This window comes from Zeus faber (assembly GCF_960531495.2).
Source record: "Zeus faber genome assembly, chromosome: 3".
Taxonomy (NCBI): Eukaryota; Metazoa; Chordata; class Actinopteri; order Zeiformes; family Zeidae; genus Zeus; species Zeus faber.
Genome location: NC_137190.1, coordinates 3551496 through 3573310, shown reverse-complemented (window position 1 = coordinate 3573310; position 21815 = coordinate 3551496). Strand labels below are relative to the sequence as shown.

The window sequence follows — 21815 nt, the reverse complement described above, 5'->3', positions numbered from 1 at the left end:
TGCAGAGAGCTAATCTCCCCACAGGTATTAATAAAGTAGAGATTATCATTATTATAATAAACACACAAAGTATTGCTCTCCTCCACCCGTGGAAGATGGTAGTAATCTGTGTTCATATCAATTCATATAATTTCAATGCAAGCCATTGAAATTAGCCAAGCCAAGTTGAAGCTTTGTAATGGAAAAGTCAGAGGAATGAAAAATGAAAAACTTTACTGTATATATACTGTATATATACTGTAAATTACTGCGATGCTGCTCAACAAATCAATTCATATTCTGGTGCATTTGCAGTGGTTTTGTATCTGTCGTTTGTTACCAGTAAATACAGTGTGTTCATGCACTCCCACTCCCACAGGCCGTGCAGCAGCAGAGTTCCTCGGAGACGGAAGAAGGGGGAAACGCCGCCGACGGCAGCAGCGAGGGGGAGGAGGGAGACTCATTGGAGGAGGAAGACAACAAGGAGAAGCCGAAGGGAGACAAGACGGGGGCCAAACGGAAAAAGATCGCCGGCTCCAAGGTACTACCCCCCCCCCCCCCACGGCCCACAATGCATCAGGAGCGTCTGAAAGCCAACGTGTGGCATGGACAGGAGTAAAAATAGCAGCTATTCATCTTAACTGCCATGTAACATACTTAAGGACTATTAATGCTTAAATAATGAGTTTTGGGTGTCAGAGGTGGCGGGTAGTGAGTGGTCAAATTATATCTGGACAGAAGCGATTGCCCCGCCGGGGGAAACTGCTGATCAATTTAACGTGACACCTTGGCACATTAAAGTCTTGAATGTCAATGTCATTGTACGTTGTATGAGATGGCTCGTCATAAAATCTGTTACGCAGAAAGAGAGACGTCAGCGCCAGGAACTGCTCACAATACTGAAACCCGAGGACCCGACTTTGACCGTTTCTACTGATTCTCATACGATTCCTGGGATCAGCCGTAACATGTGATCATCAGTCTGTTCCTCTGGCATCTCAGCGCTTCCTTCTGAAAAGACTTTATCTCTGCGAGGTTTCTCCCTGTGTTCGACCTCGCCATTCACCTCTAAAAGCCGCTCAGTTGTGAATGGAGCGAGCGCTGCTGCTGCTGCTGCTGCTGCTGCTGCTGCTGAAGCTGCTGCTGGTAGTGGTGGTGGTGCTGCTGCTGCTGGTGGTGGTGGGGGTGGTGGGGGTGGTGGTGCTGCTGCTGCTGCTGCTGCTGGTGGTGCTGCTGCTGCTGCTGGTGGTGGTGCTGCTGCTGCTGGTGGTGCTGATGCAGCTGGTAGTGGTGGTGGTGCTGCTGTTGCTGGTGGTGGTGGTGCTGCTGCAGCTGCTGCTGCTGGTGGTGGTGCTGCTTCTGCTGCTAGCGGTGGTGTTGGTGGTGGTGGTGGTGGTGGTGGTGCTGCTGCTGCTGCTGCTACTGCTGCTCCCGCTGATTTCAGCCCCCGCCGCTGGAAATGGAAGCAGGTTGGAGAAGTCACCCACATCCCGGCCGCTCCTCACTTAGCAACCGCTGTTGCCTAGCAACTGGGCTCAATTACCCGCCACACATGTGGTGCATCTGAAGGAATGTAGGGTTTTTCCTTTTTTTTTTTTTTTTCAGGAGATATCCACTGATCCAAGACAATCCTGTCACATCCACAATAGGCTGGCGGAGGGGGCTGCATCGGTTAGAAAATTGCATTACATGTACTTTTCCTTTTTAGGGGATTTTGGGAGAGATAGCGTCTTAATCCCCTCGTTTTACATCATCCTCCTTGATCAACTAGTGTGGAAGTGAGTGTACTTGATGTGCTTTTAGAAACGTTGACAGTGAAAAGAAAACGTCTGTCTTGTTCGCTGCTGGTTCTAATAAACCCCAATTGCACGATAAAGAAGTGTACACTGATTAACATGGTACACTGTCACAGTTTGTGTGTTTTAACCATGTATTTAACAGCTTCAATCACATTATTTTAATCTCCTTATCTGCCGTAATAACACGATACAAAACCTTATATATTATGTGTGAAAAGTGAATCAGGCGTCGGCTTAAAACCCACACGCTGCCCAGCCGTGTGCTGTGGATCTGATCTGTGCTCTGCGTTCTGTGCTGCAGAAGTCGTCCAAGCCGTCGAGGATCTCCTCCGGGGAGGAGGACCTGGAGAAGGACGGGAAGGAGGAGGACCAGAAGAGCGGCTCCGAGGGAGGAGACGCCGACAACGACATCATGGAAAACGCCACCGACAACAAGGTGCTTCCGCAACACGTCACGATGGCCTTTCTTATGACATCATTATTACTACATCATGCACATATCGCTACTCACATCGTTATCAGCCTCGCAGTTCCGGTTTCTCTGCCCTGATCTGGTTCCTCTGGATGGAGTGCTCGGTGTTGCGGTACTCCTGAAAGTTTCAAGTAAGAAATAAGTGGCTGTGATGTGCTTGTTGCTAAGCGACCTCTGTAGATCAATCACTCCAAAAAGAAAAGTGATTTGGTTTCATAACAGCAGCCGGGAGCGTTTAATAAAATTCATGAAGAACTCTTACCAATTGGACGGCCCGGCAATATTGGAGCTACATTTTAACCGATCAAAAAATGTAAATTGTACAAAAGATATATATTTGTTTAAAATGCATAGTTTGTACTGCTTTTTTGAGCTATTATTTTTCGGTCAGTTATTTTGTATGGGCCCCTATTTTGGGTTCTATTATTGTTATTAGGAGACCAGTCAGCTGGATGCCCTATCGTTATTGCTTGGGAAAAATTCTGAGAATTTTTCAGGCTAAAATGATTTGAAACAGAAGAAAAGTCAGAAGCTACGAACACGGTTGACATCTCCTTAGAAGCGCTAGGTCACAAACATCTTGTGGTTTACGTTTCATCCAAATGGATCCACATACGGCGCAGAAATGAGTGGGAAACAGACCAGACTTGACCATAAGTATTCAGGTGGTCGTGCTTGACCCACACGCCACTGTTCATAAATAAAATGAACAGCATGAGATTCACAGTTAGATGCTTTATGACATCATCATACTATTGACTATAAATGTGTAGGTTCTGATTCAGGATGTACCTAGGCACCGTGTCCAGTGTGTGGTGTAGACTCCTTTGCTCTGTAGTGGTTAAGATTACAAATGAGGTGCATGGGTGTAGATTTATGTACCTTCTTAACTGGGAGATGTCTGTGGATCTGTTCCATTGAAATCTCTTTGGTCCTCATTACTTTGACGGATTCATGAAAAATATGACCGTCCACAAAAACTTGTGACCACTTCGAGTCGAGTGCACTCGAATGTACAAGTGAGTGATTTGTTCACGATCCACCAGGCATCAGAAAAATAGAAGCCGTGCTAATTACTCACAGAAATACCACATAGTTTTTTGTATTTCATGGAAATTATTATTATTATTATGAATAATAATAATAATAGTAATAATAATAATAATAATAATAATAATAATAATAATCCATTGATATTTGATCTCTAATACTGTAAAAAATATATGTTGACATATGCTGATATATGATACATTTAATAGTATCACACAGGGAAGCAGTTATGTCAGGCAGGTCCAGGAGCCTGATGCTCTTTGAATCCACATTATTCATAGAAATATGTGTCAGGATTTGGAAGATTTTGAAATTGTCAACAACATCTTATCCCGTCACAACAAACCAGACTGGGCTTCACTGATGACTGGCGTTGACATTTTCCCAGACTGACAGTCAGTTAATCCCTTGATGTATTTTCTTGACGTTCCCCAGAACCAGCTGCTCAGAGAAGAACATTAGAGCAGAGGAGACGTTGCGACGTTGATACGTTGCGGCTACAACAGGTTTGTTCCATCAGCTCCATCTTCTGGCCTCCACCATCAGCACCACCCTCGGCTGGACTCACACCAGGGATGCACCGATCACCACGGGAATTCGGATCAGAGAGAGAGCGATAGGAGGCCGTCACCCGGATAAAATAATGTCCGTCAACAAGGGCCAAAGAAGAAGATAAGATCAGATATTTAGAAAATGAAATGTTCAAATCGTTTTTGTAAAGTGGTTTCCTTTTGTTATAGGGGTGTCAAACCACATCTGGCCCACGGGACAATTGAATTCAGCCCGCTTCATGTTTATAATATATTGTTAAATACGGCCAAATACGTTTCAAAATCAAAATGCTTAATTAATTCATGCAATTTTACTGAACGTTTTCAGAATATAAAACAGAATGAAACAGAATATAACAAAGATTTATTTATTGTCACTTGTCTATTTGTTACGAATCAACAGGTAATTAAAAAATATATATGTTTCCTCCCTTGATGTTCAATGTGGCCCCCATGTATTTTGAGTTTGAGACCCCTGGTTGAGTGGCCACTACTAAATACTATACTACTATACTACTATAACTAATAATATGAAACCACTATTTTTCAGTGACAGTAACTGGTACTAAATGTACATTTGATTTGCATTCTTCAAAAGCTTCAATTTATTCCCTAAAATCAGTTGTAATTTCCCAATAAAGAAGTGATTACCCTGCATGCCCACTGAACACATCCTCAGACCCTCCGTTTCTTTTTGGGTTTTTTTCTCCAAACTAAACTGTTGATGGGGGGGGGGCGAGGGTCTCTCCCACAGCTTTAAATAACCAAACACATGTAGAATAATCATGGACCAGTATTTATACCTGAGTAGAATCATCCTTCATCACGAACATGTTTGACGAGGCCTCGGGACGCCGTGTGAATATTTACTCTCTTACAGTCTATGATATGTGTGTTTTGGGGTGTCGCAGTGTACTGATCGCTCTAGTCGTAGCTTGAAGTTGCTTTTTATCGGGAGGTGACGGCGAGGGGCTGGCGTGGAAACCCGTCGCCGCTCACGCGTACGCGCAGGTGACCCGAAAAGTGAGGAACGGGGGAAGCGCGTAGATCAATGTATGACGTGTCGTGCACAAGCGGGTTACACATGGTAACCCGTATTTTTAGAGGAAAAGTGTTCTCTCCGTTCTGTGTATCTGTGGAATACGTCTCTGTATATTTACATCCATTTTTATAGCGGCATGCTCAAGCTCTTATTCTCAAAACAGGTCGAATGGACGGAGGAGCCCGTTGACCCTCGGTTCTCAAATATACAACACGGACGCATCTGGAGATGGATTTTACTCTGAAATATGGCGAAAAAACTCCAGATCTTAATATAGATGCAGCACTTGGCTGCGGTGATACCATTTTAAATTGCCAAACTTCCTTGTGTCCATCTTTTTTTGGTGATCGTTGATCACATTTGATTGGTTGGAGAACGGGACAACGCAGCCCCGTCTTTGACAATGTGCCGTTGCCTTTGTTTGATTCCATAGTTGTCTTTGTTAAATTCAGGCCTATTTATTTTTTAATGATAGTTGGTTAGGATACTGTCTGGATGTAAGACCATGTATTTTTATTTGCCAATATTTTTTATCTTTGTTATGCTGGTATTTTGAACATATTTTACATTTTCAAAGTTTGTAGTCTACTGGTTTTGCTGTTTATGGACAGAACTTTTACAGAATAAACTCATTGGAATGCATCGAGTGTCGGTCATCGTTTTTAACAACCACAGAAAACTGTCTCTTAAACCCATTTGGTAATAATGGGTTTTTAACTGCGATTGAATTGTTACTGAATCTGTGACGACCATTTGGAATTGTTGCAGGGAAGGTTTAATCAAAGTTTCATTTATCACAAAAACTGAGGGCGATGCTGCATTCATACTTTTTAAACACCTTGCCCCTAACAATGTGGAAGTCTTCACACTGTTTGACCTAATCTAAAGAGTTTTCACGCATTTGTTGGCTTTATAATTGAGCTTTCACCAGATTTTTACCTGTTTTCCTCTAAAATACATCAAAGCGAGCCGCGTTGATCATCTTTAAATTATTAAAATAATTATTCAATATGTAGGTATAATTTGCCGCCATTATTGCAAAAGCATCACAGGATTATTTTGGGTTATTTTGTGATAATGAGCAGCTGGCAGAACATTGTCCTACTTCCTACATGGCTAATTAAATCAAATAGTACATTGATATGAAATATAGATCTGCATTTATTTTATCATTTGAATGCTTCATCAATAAAGCTTGTCTAGTTTCAAGCGTCCGCTAAGACAAATGGTCCACAGCAACGTCGCTCACACTGAGTGACACGGAGATATGAATCCGGGCAGAGAAGTGGTTGCACGTGGCAACAGTCATTGTTAACAGACGGCGTTCATTATTCACAAATGACTGACCGCTGATTGCCCGATCACAACTGAGCGTTCCACAGAGCTGCGTGATAAAATAATATAATAAACAGACAGTGTCTTCAACAGGAGTGTTCTCACCATTTTTTAACTGAAAACCTCAGTTTTTGTGCTGGTTCTCGGTCCAACAGAAATGACACCTGTGCGTCCAGAACAACTGCTATTTCCCACCTCGAAATCTAAAAACCGACTCGAACTCAGCACGGAGTCCCGTCTCTCCCACGGGACTCGAACTCAGCACGGGGAAACCGTCTCTCCCACGGGACTCGAACTCAGCACGGAGAACCCGTCTCTCCCACGGGACTCGAACTCAGCACGGGGAACCCGTCTCTCCCACGGGACTCGAACTCAGCACGGGGAACCCGTCTCTCCCACGGGACTCGAACTCAGCACGGGGAACCCGTCTCTCCCACGGGACTCGAACTCAGCACGGGGAACCCGTCTCTCCCACGGGACTCGAACTCAGCACGGAGAACCCGTCTCTCCCACGGGACTCGAACTCAGCACGGGGAACCCGTCTCTCCCACGGGACTCGAACTCAGCACGGGGAACCCGTCTCTCCCACGGGACTCGAACTCAGCACGGAGAACCCGTCTCTCCCACGGGACTCGAACTCAGCACGGAGAACCCGTCTCTCCCACGGGACTCGAACTCAGCACGGGGAACCCGTCTCTCCCACGGGACTCGAACTCAGCACGGGGAACCCGTCTCTCCCACGGGACTCGAACTCAGCACGGAGAACCCGTCTCTCCCACGGGACTCGAACTCAGCACGGAGAACCCGTCTCTCCCACAGCACGGAGAACCCGTCTCTCCCACGGGACTCGAACTCAGCACGTGGAACCCGTCTCTCCCACGGGACTCGAACTCAGCACGGAGAACCCGTCTCTCCCACAGCACGGAGAACCCGTCTCTCCCACGGGACTCGAACTCAGCACGGAGAACCCGTCTCTCCCACGGGAATCGAACTCAGCACGGAGAACCCGTCTCTCCCACGGGACTCGAACTCAGCACGGAGAACCCGTCTCTCCCACAGCACGGAGAACCCGTCTCTCCCACGGGACTCGAACTCAGCACGGAGAACCCGTCTCTCCCACAGCACGGAGAACCCGTCTCTCCCACGGGACTCGAACTCAGCAGGGAGAACCCGTCTCTCCCACGGGACTCGAACTCAGCACGGGGAACCCGTCTCTCCCACGGGACTCGAACTCAGCACGGAGAACCCGTCTCTCCCACGGGACTCGAACTCAGCACGGGGAACCCGTCTCTCCCACGGGACTCGAACTCAGCACGGGGAACCCGTCTCTCCCACGGGACTCGAACTCAGCACGGAGAACCCGTCTCTCCCACGGGACTCGAACTCAGCACGGGGAACCCGTCTCTCCCACGGGACTCGAACTCAGCACGGAGAACCCGTCTCTCCCACGGGACTCGAACTCAGCACGGAGAACCCGTCTCTCCCACGGGACTCGAACTCAGCACGGAGAACCCGTCTCTCCCACAGCACGGAGAACCCGTCTCTCCCACGGGACTCGAACTCAGCACGAGGAACCCGTCTCTCCCACGGGACTCGAACTCAGCACGAGGAACCTTTCTCTCCCACGGGACTCGAACTCAGCACGGAGAACCCGTCTCTCCCACGGGACTCGAACTCAGCACGGAGAACCCGTCTCTCCCACGGGACTCGAACTCAGCACGGAGAACCCGTCTCTCCCACGGGACTCGAACTCAGCACGGAGAACCCGTCTCTCCCACGGGACTCGAACTCAGCACGGGGAACCCGTCTCTCCCACGGGACTCGAACTCAGCACGGAGAACCCGTCTCTCCCACGGGACTCGAACTCAGCACGGGGAACCCTGTCTCTCCCACGGGACTCGAACTCAGCACGGGGAACCCGTCTCTCCCACGGGACTCGAACTCAGCACGGAGAACCCGTCTCTCCCACGGGACTCGAACTCAGCACGGGGAACCCGTCTCTCCCACGGGACTCGAACTCAGCACGGAGAACCCGTCTCTCCCACGGGACTCGAACTCAGCACGGGGAACCCGTCTCTCCCACGGGACTCGAACTCAGCACGGAGAACCCGTCTCTCCCACGGGACTCGAACTCAGCACGGAGAACCCGTCTCTCCCACGGGACTCGAACTCAGCACGGGGAACCCGTCTCTCCCACGGGACTCGAACTCAGCACGGAGAACCCGTCTCTCCCACAGCACGGAGAACCCGTCTCTCCCACGGGACTCGAACTCAGCACGGGGAACCCGTCTCTCCCACGGGACTCGAACTCAGCACGGAGAACCCGTCTCTCCCACGGGACTCGAACTCAGCACGGAGAACCCGTCTCTCCCACGGGACTCGAACTCAGCACGGGGAACCCGTCTCTCCCACGGGACTCGAACTCAGCACGGAGAACCCGTCTCTCCCACGGGACTCGAACTCAGCACGGGGAACCCGTCTCTCCCACGGGACTCGAACTCAGCACGGAGAACCCGTCTCTCCCACAGCACGGAGAACCCGTCTCTCCCACGGGACTCGAACTCAGCACGGGGAACCCGTCTCTCCCACGGGACTCGAACTCAGCACGGAGAACCCGTCTCTCCCACGGGACTCGAACTCAGCACGGGGAACCCTGTCTCTCCCACGGGACTCGAACTCAGCACGGGGAACCCGTCTCTCCCACGGGACTCGAACTCAGCACGGAGAACCCGTCTCTCCCACGGGACTCGAACTCAGCACGGGGAACCCGTCTCTCCCACGGGACTCGAACTCAGCACGGGGAACCCGTCTCTCCCACGGGACTCGAACTCAGCACGGAGAACCCGTCTCTCCCACGGGACTCGAACTCAGCACGGGGAACCCGTCTCTCCCACGGGACTCGAACTCAGCACGGAGAACCCGTCTCTCCCACGGGACTCGAACTCAGCACGGAGAACCCGTCTCTCCCACGGGACTCGAACTCAGCACGGGGAACCCGTCTCTCCCACGGGACTCGAACTCAGCACGGAGAACCCGTCTCTCCCACAGCACGGAGAACCCGTCTCTCCCACGGGACTCAAACTCAGCACGGGGAACCCGTCTCTCCCACGGGACTCGAACTCAGCACGGAAAACCCGTCTCTCCCACGGGACTCGAACTCAGCACGGAGAACCCGTCTCTCCCACGGGACTCGAACTCAGCACGGGGAACCCGTCTCTCCCACGGGACTCGAACTCAGCACGGAGAACCCGTCTCTCCCACGGGACTCGAACTCAGCACGGAGAACCCGTCTCTCCCACGGGACTCGAACTCAGCACGGAGAACCCGTCTCTCCCACAGCACGGAGAACCCGTCTCTCCCACGGGACTCGAACTCAGCACGGGGAACCCGTCTCTCCCACGGGACTCGAACTCAGCACGGAGAACCCGTCTCTCCCACGGGACTCGAACTCAGCACGGAGAACCCGTCTCTCCCACGGGACTCGAACTCAGCACGGGGAACCCGTCTCTCCCACGGGACTCGAACTCAGCACGGGGAACCCGTCTCTCCCACGGGACTCGAACTCAGCACGGAGAACCCGTCTCTCCCACGGGACTCGAACTCAGCACGGGGAACCCGTCTCTCCCACGGGACTCGAACTCAGCACGGAGAACCCGTCTCTCCCACGGGACTCGAACTCAGCACGGGGAACCCTGTCTCTCCCACGGGACTCGAACTCAGGACGGGGAACCCGTCTCTCCCACGGGACTCGAACTCAGCACGGAGAACCCGTCTCTCCCACGGGACTCGAACTCAGCACGGGGAACCCGTCTCTCCCACGGGACTCGAACTCAGCACGGGGAACCCGTCTCTCCCACGGGACTCGAACTCAGCACGGGGAACCCGTCTCTCCCACGGGACTCGAACTCAGCACGGAGAACCCGTCTCTCCCACGGGACTCGAACTCAGCACGGGGAACCCGTCTCTCCCACGGGACTCGAACTCAGCACGGAGAACCCGTCTCTCCCACGGGACTCGAACTCAGCACGGAGAACCCGTCTCTCCCACGGGACTCGAACTCAGCACGGGGAACCCGTCTCTCCCACAGCACGGAGAACCGTCTCTCCCACGGGACTCGAACTCAGCACGGGGAACCCGTCTCTCCCACGGGACTCGAACTCAGCACGGAGAACCCGTCTCTCCCACGGGACTCGAACTCAGCACGGAGAACCCGTCTCTCCCACGGGACTCGAACTCAGCACGGGGAACCCGTCTCTCCCACGGGACTCGAACTCAGCACGGAGAACCCGTCTCTCCCACGGGACTCGAACTCAGCACGGGGAACCCGTCTCTCCCACGGGACTCGAACTCAGCACGGAGAACCCGTCTCTCCCACAGCACGGAGAACCCGTCTCTCCCACGGGACTCGAACTCAGCACGGGGAACCCGTCTCTCCCACGGGACTCGAACTCAGCACGGGGAACCCGTCTCTCCCACGGGACTCGAACTCAGCACGGGGAACCCGTCTCTCCCACGGGACTCGAACTCAGCACGGGGAACCCGTCTCTCCCACGGGACTCGAACTCAGCACGGAGAACCCGTCTCTCCCACAGCACGGAGAACCCGTCTCTCCCACGGGACTCGAACTCAGCACGGGGAACCCGTCTCTCCCACGGGACTCGAACTCAGCACGGAGAACCCGTCTCTCCCACGGGACTCGAACTCAGCACGGGGAACCCTGTCTCTCCCACGGGACTCGAACTCAGCACGGGGAACCCGTCTCTCCCACGGGACTCGAACTCAGCACGGAGAACCCGTCTCTCCCACGGGACTCGAACTCAGCACGGGGAACCCGTCTCTCCCACGGGACTCGAACTCAGCACGGAGAACCCGTCTCTCCCACGGGACTCGAACTCAGCACGGGGAACCCGTCTCTCCCACGGGACTCGAACTCAGCACGGAGAACCCGTCTCTCCCACGGGACTCGAACTCAGCACGGGGAACCCTGTCTCTCCCACGGGACTCGAACTCAGCACGGGGAACCCGTCTCTCCCACGGGACTCGAACTCAGCACGGAGAACCCGTCTCTCCCACGGGACTCGAACTCAGCACGGGGAACCCGTCTCTCCCACGGGACTCGAACTCAGCACGGGGAACCCGTCTCTCCCACGGGACTCGAACTCAGCACGGAGAACCCGTCTCTCCCACGGGACTCGAACTCAGCACGGAGAACCCGTCTCTCCCACGGGACTCGAACTCAGCACGGGGAACCCGTCTCTCCCACGGGACTCGAACTCAGCACGGAGAACCCGTCTCTCCCACGGGACTCGAACTCAGCACGGGGAACCCGTCTCTCCCACGGGACTCGAACTCAGCACGGGGAACCCGTCTCTCCCACGGGACTCGAACTCAGCACGGAGAACCCGTCTCTCCCACGGGACTCGAACTCAGCACGGGGAACCCGTCTCTCCCACGGGACTCGAACTCAGCACGGGGAACCCGTCTCTCCCACGGGACTCGAACTCAGCACGGAGAACCCGTCTCTCCCACGGGACTCGAACTCAGCACGGGGAACCCGTCTCTCCCACGGGACTCGAACTCAGCACGGGGAACCCGTCTCTCCCACGGGACTCGAACTCAGCACGGAGAACCCGTCTCTCCCACGGGACTCGAACTCAGCACGGGGAACCCGTCTCTCCCACGGGACTCGAACTCAGCACGGAGAACCCGTCTCTCCCACGGGACTCGAACTCAGCACGGAGAACCCGTCTCTCCCACGGGACTCGAACTCAGCACGGGGAACCCGTCTCTCCCACGGGACTCGAACTCAGCACGGAGAACCCGTCTCTCCCACGGGACTCGAACTCAGCACGGGGAACCCGTCTCTCCCACGGGACTCGAACTCAGCACGGAGAACCCGTCTCTCCCACGGGACTCGAACTCAGCACGGAGAACCCGTCTCTCCCACGGGACTCGAACTCAGCACGGGGAACCCGTCTCTCCCACGGGACTCGAACTCAGCACGGAGAACCCGTCTCTCCCACGGGACTCGAACTCAGCACGGGGAACCCGTCTCTCCCACGGGACTCGAACTCAGCACGGAGAACCCGTCTCTCCCACGGGACTCGAACTCAGCACGGAGAACCCGTCTCTCCCACGGGACTCGAACTCAGCACGGGGAACCCGTCTCTCCCACGGGACTCGAACTCAGCACGGAGAACCCGTCTCTCCCACGGGACTCGAACTCAGCACGGAGAACCCGTCTCTCCCACGGGACTCGAACTCAGCACGGGGAACCCGTCTCTCCCACGGGACTCGAACTCAGCACGGAGAACCCGTCTCTCCCACGGGACTCGAACGTGGCGCAGACACGCGCTACGTGCGTGCGCATGCGCAGTGGGAGCCCAAATCCGCGCCGAAAAGGAAAGGTTCCAGGGCTGCGCAGCACCGGGGGCATCAGCACAACTACGGTTTAACCTGCCGCCCATCCCCGCGACCCTGCGTTCGGGCACCGTAACCTCCTGCTGCGGCGGACGCTGAGCTCGGAACATGGCGGACAAAGAGGGTATGGTAGCCGGAGCGCGGCGGCCCGTTCCCCGTTCCTTGCGGCTTTGTGTGCGCGGTGCTGTGTGATGGTGGCGCTGGTTAGCTTAGCATGCTAGCTCCCCGCCGTCACACAGTTAGCTTAGCATGCGACCGTTCTGTCCAGATAGTGGATAGAACGGTCTCAGCAGCTCACAACGAAACAGTATTAAAATAATAACAAAAATGTAAAACAAGAAAGTATATGGCAATATATGAACATTTTGAAAATATGCTGTGAGCCAAACAGTTATCTGTACACACTAAAAGTGCCACAATATACACTAAACCTACCTATAAACAACATTAGAAAGAAGGGTCACAGAAAAACAAAAGATGAAAGTGAAAACCACCAAGATAATGAAGAGGTCAAGTCCAAAAGTGAAATGTTCGGTCCTGTACAATAACTTCTGGAGAACCTGGTGATGTACACCACACCTGACAGTAAATATAATAAACCTTCAACTGTAAATACAGTGTTGGCAATAAGCCTATAAACCAAATAATTCCACATTTAACGTAGATTTCTTTAATTACAAGTTCACATTCTGGTGTTTGTCGAACTGTTTAATTTTTGATTTTTTCAAGCGGAGCCTTCCTCACCAGGAAATAAGACGGTTCTGCTGTCAGTTCCCCATACTGACAGGGTGTCTCCAGGTCCTTTAAAAAGTCTTAAATCAACAAATCAAGCCATTAAATAGTCTCAAACCTGAATTGGTGACGTCTTAATTCCAGCATAAACACTTTGTCAGATGTTTTATTGATTTGCTTACCTGTCTGGAGGTCTGTCAGTAACTCCGTTTATATTTATTCCAGTTCCTACTCTCATATATTGTTATCTGACATAATTAAAGGAAACGCTTCTAATAAAAGTTAATAGAATCATCTAGTTCATAATTTTCCCTGTTTCTATCTAATACTTTAATACAAAATATATAGTTCTTACCTTATTAAAGTTTCCCTTAAACCCTCTTTATAAGTATTATACCTGTGATACCTGCAAACACCCTGTGCAGGTTTTATAGCTTGACTCTACTCTTGCACCAGGACAGGGTTGGAAAACATTGCATAGAATGCAGCAGAAAGGTGATAATTTATAAAACATTAAGGCTACAGCTATGAATGGAGTAAAAGTCCCCCCCCCCTGTATTTTGAATCAACAATCTGGCTTTGGTACCCCAGACCTATCCCACTTCCAGCTGCTAACCTGTTTCTGCCTCTCTCCGTCCAGTGTATGACGATGCGGTGGAGGAGAGGGTGATCAACGAGGAGTACAAGATCTGGAAAAAGAACACGCCGTTCCTCTACGACCTGGTCATGACGCACGCGCTGGAGTGGCCCAGCCTCACCGTGCAGTGGCTGCCCGATGTCAGCAGGTGAGCGGACGATGTTCTGCTTCATGGGTCATCGACTACATTTGTCCAAGGGCCAGAATTCTTCAAAGCAGACACTGTGGGGGCCAGACTTGTAAATTAAAAAAACATGTATTTTGGCTTCATTAGCCTATTATTGTTTAATTGTTTCCACTTTCTTCCAAAATTAATGTTAATTCTATTTGCCTATATCAGTGTGATCACTCATAACGCCTATACTGCAACCAGCCACCAGGGGGTGGTGGAGATCTTTTGGTGTCACTTTTGGGGAGCTGTCATGTCTCCATCAATGGTTTGACACTATTATGTAGTGTCCTGATTGGTGGACTTGCAGGAAGTCTTTTGGAGTCTTTTGAGTTGTTTGTCAGGCAAGCAAAAATGTCACTCTCAAAGAGCCTAAAGTGAAAAGTTGATGTTGAAAACAGCAGCTTTGATGAAGAATGGACTGATAAGTACACATTCATCTTGCTAACTTTCAGTAATGCTAAACCTGTTTGCCTCATTTGCAATTAAACTGTTGCTGTTGTAGGACAATACAATCTTAGGCGTCACCATCACACAAGATATGCAACTTTCAAAGAGTCCTATCCTGATATCCTCTTGAAATAAAATTCATTTCTGGGGGGAAAACAAAACACCAATTACAGTTTTCAGATTTCCCGTGAACGCAGCATCACTTCAGAGTTTGTCAATCAGCCATTCAATCAGTGTGGTAAACCTTGCCGTCTGTTCAGAATCTGAAAATGTAATCCAACCAAGACTTTTTAACAAAGCTCAAACTGTACTGCAATACAAAAAGAAGTTAAACTTCAGTCAAGACATTGACGACTGTATTTTTTTCCCTTAAAAGGAAGACAAACTTAAAAAATAAACCACGGACATTAGATATAACCCCAAAAATCAAATGTCCCTTTTCATGATATCGCATGTGGTCCGAGCTGTTCTTTACTCTGTCGCCCCCTGCAGGCCGGAGGGGAAGGACTACGCCGTGCACCGCCTGGTCCTGGGGACCCACACGTCAGACGAGCAGAACCACTTGGTCATCGCCAGCGTCCAGGTTCCCAACGACGACGCACAGTTCGACGCCTCGCACTACGACAGCGAGAAAGGAGGTAAACAGAGCCAGCTCCACGAGGCCTGTATCCATTCAGAGACGCACACTAAAGAAATGAAGGTTTTGTTGTACCTGTTCTGATAGATAGTAGAATATCTCTCACAATACAATACAAACAACTTTATTCATCCCACTAAGAGCAATTCGTTTGGAGCAGCTTGTGGTACACACGATGAAATGACATACTGCTCAAACAAACTTGATAAACACAATAAAAAGATCAAACATTCACCAAACATATTCATCACCACGTCTTCCTATTGAGATTGTAAACATTACAAAACTGTGTTTAGTTCAAAAGTGGAATGAAATTTGAGTAACGAGCTGTGAGGTCCTCGGTGCTGAACCTGTTTCTTTGTCCTCCAGCAGGTACGTTGACGTGCGTCAGGCTGAGCACGGCACTGCCGATGCTGCTTGTACTAGAGGTAGTATTGGGTATTGGTTTGCAAACCGCTGATGATCTAAAGGTACGGTTGACGTCTAATTTATAGTTACTGAACGCGGTTTTCAAAACATCAGTATGATTCAGTTCTGTAACCACACAAATAGTAAAGGGATGAATGCAAACGGTTGAGTACCTCTGCTCGAGGGTGAAACGAGACTTAGCTCATAGTTGACACAGTATTTTTACCTACATTTGAATGGAAACAAATGACTGTAGGGGATTCCTTCTTTATAACTTCATACTAAATACCCCAAGACAATGAATTTGAGTATAACTACTTATTCTGGTTTCTTCTACTAGTTTCTCTTTCGTACATAGTTTCAAGTGCAACTAATACAACCTCTTTTATGAAGTAAATGACCTTTCAAAAGCAGACGCTCGGGGCTAAATAACTCCCATTAACTCTTCCTGTCTCCACCCCCTCTCAGAGTTCGGTGGCTTCGGCTCCGTCAGCGGGAAAATTGAGATTGAGATCAAGATCAACCACGAGGGCGAGGTGAACCGGGCGCGCTACATGCCCCAGAACCCCTGCATCATCGCCACCAAGACCCCCACCTCCGACGTCCTGGTGTTTGACTACACCAAGCACCCGTCCAAACCCGGTCAGTGGGGTTGCGCTGCGGTGCAGCCGTTCACCACGAGAGAGAGCTCGGCTTTCTTTCCGGTTGCCCATCCTCCCTATTTGACACAGTTAGTGAGTTAGTGCGAATCCCTAATGCTCTTCAGTTCACACCCAGCAGCGCTGACGTTAAACACCAGAACAGTACTCTGACATTAACTAATTGATCTGTGATTACCACCAAATATTTATATTTTTAAATTCATGTAAAGATATTCACATTCAATTTATTAGTGGTATTTTCTTGCGATATAATTCTTTGAATATAGTGTAATATAATTTGAAAATGTATTGCCACAGAACTAAGCTCTATATTTGTACAAAGGGTGTTTCAGCCTTATTTGTAATGTCCACGTTTGAAGCGTGTTTTTTTTTTTTTACATTATTTTTGTCTTTCTGTTTAAATAAAGTGTGTGTGTGTGTGTGTGTGTGTGTGTGTGTGTGTGTGTGTGTGTGTGTGTGTGTGTGTGTGTGTGTGTGTGTGTGTGTGTGTGTGTGTGTGTGTGTGTGTGTGTGTGTGTGTGTGTGTGTGTGTGTCCTCAGACCCCAGTGGGGAGTGCAGTCCAGACCTGAGGCTGCGGGGTCACCAGAAGGAGGGCTACGGTCTGTCCTGGAACCCCAACCTGAGCGGGAACCTGCTCAGCGCATCCGACGACCATGTGAGTTCCAGCTGAATCCACGTTCATTTTGCTCTGAACGTAAATGTCGAGCATTCTTCTTCTTCTTTTTCTTCTTTTGAGCGGCAGGAACATGACTCCATCCATCTCCGTTCTCCCCTTCTTTCCAGACGATTTGCCTGTGGGACATCGGTGCAGGACCCAAGGAGGGGAAGATCGTGGATGCTAAGACCATCTTCACGGGCCACACGGCCGTGGTGGAGGACGTGTCCTGGCACCTGCTCCACGAGTCGCTGTTCGGATCCGTGGCCGACGACCAGAAGCTTATGATGTGAGTGGAGCATCTGAACCGCCCCCAAACCGCTGACCTCCTCATTCTGACCCAGGGTCACAAACACGGTAGAACAAGTCAAACGGAGAGTGAGTCGAGGGCGGCGATTTCCAAACAGGGGTTTGTTTCCTCCCAAGGCGTCCTTGAAGGAGTTGCATGGGGGTCCGCGGCAAAATGATTTGTTTTCAGAATCTCTTTTCTAAGCATTTAATGCATTATTTGTTTCACAAAATGTGAAACCTCACCGTCACTAATGAAGTGAATTTTATTTTTGCTTTGAAATTTGCCATTTTTTATGTTAACATTATAATTGTGTAGCGTAGCTTTGAACTCCACACAAGAGTTTATTAGAGTCGGGTCATGGATTTACCTGAAGGCGTCCCCAAACGCGGGTGGGGCTGCAAAGAGTAACATGTTGTATTTCTGAAACTTGGTGACAGTCTGATGTTAAAACAAAGCAGTGAATAAATCAATGGCTGGACATGATAACACACAGCCGATTCCAAACCAGGTTATTCTAAATGAGTGTCACCTTTTATACCAGTACATGAAGTTGGCACCCAGGAGTGAGTTGTGAGTGCTGTGTGGGAAGCGGTCTTGCTTCGTCCTCGTATCTGTTTCCGTACTGTTGTGGCTCGGAGTCACAATAACGACCAAGCTGTTTGTTGGTTTTGCAGCTGGGACACTCGCTCCAACAACACGTCCAAGCCCAGCCACTCGGTGGACGCTCACACCGCAGAAGTCAACTGCCTGAGCTTCAACCCCTACAGCGAGTTCATCCTGGCCACCGGCTCCGCTGACAAGGTGCGGCCCCGGGGCCGAGGCTTCCACTCAAATATAGAGGGTAGCGACCAGAGCAAACCGTGTGTCGCTCACTTCACTGCCAGAGCAATGCATTCTGGGAGACATTTACTGCCACCGCTTGAAAGCGGCTTCCTGGTTTCAACAAGATCGGTCTGTGGCGTCACACGATTTACAAAACTAGAGCTTTCACAATTATTATTGACCGTCTTTCCCCAAGGAGTGACCGGAGCTTTTATTGACCTGGACTGCAGAGGGAACCAGGCTTTTATTAGAAGAAGGTTTTGTATTTAATTCCTTCTGTTCAATAAGTCTACTTGATCATGTTTTAGTATGAATTTTTAAATAAAACTTCCATCTGGATGCCGTGCAAACACATGGAACACATGAAAAGAGAGAGCGAGCTTGCAGCCACTCGTGGTCCGCTGATGCGGTTCTTCAATGACTGGTGCTGGTCTCCAGAGCAGGGGGGGGGGCGGTATATAACGCTGATGTCATCATCTTTTTTATTTGAAACATTTTTTGCATCCGATACAATTTTTCAACAATTTAATGATAACAAATGAGACACAAAATGGCTGAACTTAAATGAGCATTTATTTAACACTAATGTTATTGTTTGCATTGTTTCTGCCCTGGGACTGAGGGGATTAAATCAATGTTTGAGAGGAAGGTTTACTGTGTACCAGGATTTTATTTTCCGGTCCCAATAAGTTGCTCTTCTGCAACAAGTCAAAGTAGATTATTTGATGTTGCTTTTACAGTTTATAAAATAAACAAAACAAGGGAATTAAAGTGTCTATCACAACTATTTTCATGACAACTCGTCAACTAAAATGACTTGATTGTGACGACTCCGTTCTAGACTCTGGGAAAGTTGCAGCATTTTACATTTCCTCACGCCTGGGAATGTTGTCGATTATATACAATAACAACATATGAATAATAATAATAATAATGCCTCTGGATGTTCCTTCATCAGACTGTTGCATTGTGGGATCTCAGGAACCTCAAGCTGAAGCTCCACTCCTTCGAGTCGCACAAAGACGAGATCTTCCAGGTGAGCGGCGTGGGCGTCGGGGCGCAGGCCGGGTTTCCCGCCGCGGCGCGGCTTCGCTTGTCGTCTTCCCGTGGCGGTGACGGGGTTTCTGCTTTCGTTCCAGGTGCAGTGGTCTCCTCACAACGAGACCATCCTGGCCTCCAGCGGCACCGACCGACGCCTCAACGTCTGGGACCTGAGGTGGCGTTTCAAACTGTTTGGTCGCCGGGTTTTGGCTCGGTGTTGTGGCTTCGTCTTCACGGTGTTTGTTTGGTGTTTCTGCAGTAAAATTGGGGAGGAGCAGTCGGCGGAGGACGCGGAGGACGGACCTCCAGAGCTGCTGGTGAGCATGTTTTTATCGTTTTTAATATTCTTAATGTTTTCATATTTTTAATGTTTTTTGATGCTTGTTTTTTATGTTTATAATATTCTTCATGTTATAAATGTTTGTTTTTATGGTTTTTTTAATGCTTGTTTTTTATGTTTATAATATCTTTAATGTTTTAAATGTGTTTTCATGTTTTATAATATTCTTAATGTTTATGTTTTTTATGTCGTCTTTGTAAATATGTTTTCTCACAGAAGACACTCGACCTTGAATATTGATTGTGGGGATTGTGAGATTTGTGCTGTTAATCAAGGTTCAAGTTCACTTTTTAAGTTACTATAAAATCAGTATGATTTTGGGAGGGTTTATTGGTCAGAATCAGAAATACTTTAATATTCCCAGGGGGAAATTACCTAAAACGTACCTATGTAAGTATTTTGGGATTCACTATTAAGAGGCTGCAGATTTAGTTTTTCCTGGTTTTTCCCTCTCCTCCGTCTCAGTTCATCCACGGCGGCCACACCGCCAAGATCTCTGACTTCTCCTGGAACCCCAACGAGCCCTGGGTGATCTGCTCCGTGTCCGAGGACAACATCATGCAGGTCTGGCAGATGGTGAGTGCCGCACGCACGCACGGCGGAAAGGTTTGGAAAAGCTCGAGCTCTAATGTCGTGTTCGCAAGGTTGGAAATGTGCTTGGAATTCGAATGAAGGCCTGGAAAACCTTTCAGTGCCGGTAAATGACAAAACAACAAACTGTTAATTAACATCATTTAAATCTCCAGGTCGTCTATGAACTTAACTTCCCAAACCGGGTTACCAGGTCTCCTAGGGGTCCTCCAAGGAACTGCAGCGTCCCCAACAAAATGATCTTTTTTTTTTTTTCACTCTATATTCAAAATCAAAACCAGTACATTTCTAAATTCAGTATAATATAATAATGTGTATTAACTCCACTCCACTCTTGATGGTTAGTTCAGGAAACTATGCATCAAAAACTTTGATGCACATTGAAAGTGCTGGAAAAGGTGCTTGATTTTCGCGTGATTTACTTCACAACGTCAAACAATTAGAACCCCTCAGGGTGTTTGATGAGAAGCGTTAAATTTGAGGATAAAGCTTCGGCTCGGTCCTCCGTCGCTGAGGACGCCTCCTTCTCTTCTCAGGCCGAGAACATCTACAACGACGAGGAGCCCGACACCCCCGCGTCAGAGCTGGAGGGCCAGGGGTCCTAACCCCCCCCCAGGGGCCCCGCAGCGCCAGCCTCAAACCCACTCAGCCTGACCCTCAGCGCTCCAGTGCCACCGGGAGGAAGCTGCTTTTTGGAACATTTGGGACGATCCCAGCGACCTTTGACCTTTTCTGTACATACTGTGGGCGAGGGTCCTCGGATGGATCAGGTCGTCAAATGATCTTTTGGGGAAACCTGAATCCTCAAAACATTCCTTGTTGTTTTGTCTTTCTCAACTTCAGGGTTATTTTAAACGGTCCTTGTGTTAAACTTCCTGTCAAAACCATTTTCCGCTTTATCAGTTACAGATTTGATGGACACATCTGAGGTGTTAGAAGCATGTTTGTATATTTTTCCTTCACTTTTCCTTTTGGGTGTTTTGTGTCAACCGGCACATGCAACGCAAAGTTTGTTGGCTTTTTTTTTTTTTTTTTTTTTTTTTCTGCAGGAGCCAATGAGGGTTTTATTGCAATAAAACATTTTTAAAAACATTCACCTTTTGCTTCATTTAAAATAGACGGTATCCAGGACATGGAATAGTGGCAATTGTTAATCCATCACTTGTTGCTCTGGAGATTAAAATGTTATTTTTTAATTCGACCAGGTTAGTTTAGACTAAAAATGTTTCCGTGGTTCGATGTTGGAACTGCCGGCGGCGCAGTGCGTGCGGCTGCAGCTGTGTCCCGGCGCCACTAGGGTGAGGGTCGCCATGACAACTACAAGCCCTCAAGTGATATGCTGCATTCCCTTTGACTCGGAAATCAGTAATTCCAAGTTCCGGTAACGATATGGTAAATGGCAGTAAATGCGTTTGTTTGCCACCATGTACAAGCTTCAACAAGCATCTGGAGGAACTACATCAGGAGCCAAAACTACAGAGTAGTTTGGATGGTATTTTGACGTGTTTTCAAAGACTGTCCGTTCCTTCGCCACAATCCCTGTATGAGGACTTTTTTCCGAGCTCCGACCCGACTGGAGCGCAGCACTGTTCAACCCAATCAGCGTCAAGACTAATTAGGCAGCTGCAGTTTATTTATCATCCGTCCATGCAATGAATGTCAGTTTGAGAGGGAGATCACTTTTTTTTTTAACATTAAAATAGTTTATTTAACATTTGTTTCAGTATTTT

At 49.4% G+C, this 21815-nt stretch overlaps 2 protein-coding genes across 2 annotated transcripts in view; both read left to right on the top strand.

Moving 5' to 3' along the window:
- hdgfl3 (HDGF like 3) overlaps positions 1-3762 on the top strand; it is a gene marked incomplete at both ends in the record, with an annotated part of 6053 nt that extends 2291 nt beyond the window's left edge. The window contains 3 exons of the mRNA XM_079998359.1: positions 359-520; positions 2080-2214; positions 3736-3762. Of these exons, the coding sequence (XP_079854485.1) occupies positions 359-520; positions 2080-2214; positions 3736-3762 (324 nt within the window). The remainder of the gene's footprint in view (positions 1-358; positions 521-2079; positions 2215-3735) is intronic.
- An 8868-nt stretch (positions 3763-12630) lies between these two features.
- Positions 12631-21141, top strand: rbbp7 (RB binding protein 7, chromatin remodeling factor). Its single transcript, XM_079997054.1, has 12 exons — positions 12631-12772; positions 14021-14165; positions 15129-15274; positions 16147-16323; positions 16884-16999; positions 17128-17288; positions 17966-18092; positions 19072-19149; positions 19253-19329; positions 19414-19471; positions 19960-20070; positions 20622-21141. Exons 1-12 carry the CDS (start codon positions 12757-12759, stop codon positions 20688-20690), a joined length of 1281 nt encoding a protein of 426 aa, XP_079853180.1. The 5' UTR covers positions 12631-12756; the 3' UTR covers positions 20691-21141.
- Positions 21142-21815: the final 674 nt, after the last annotated feature.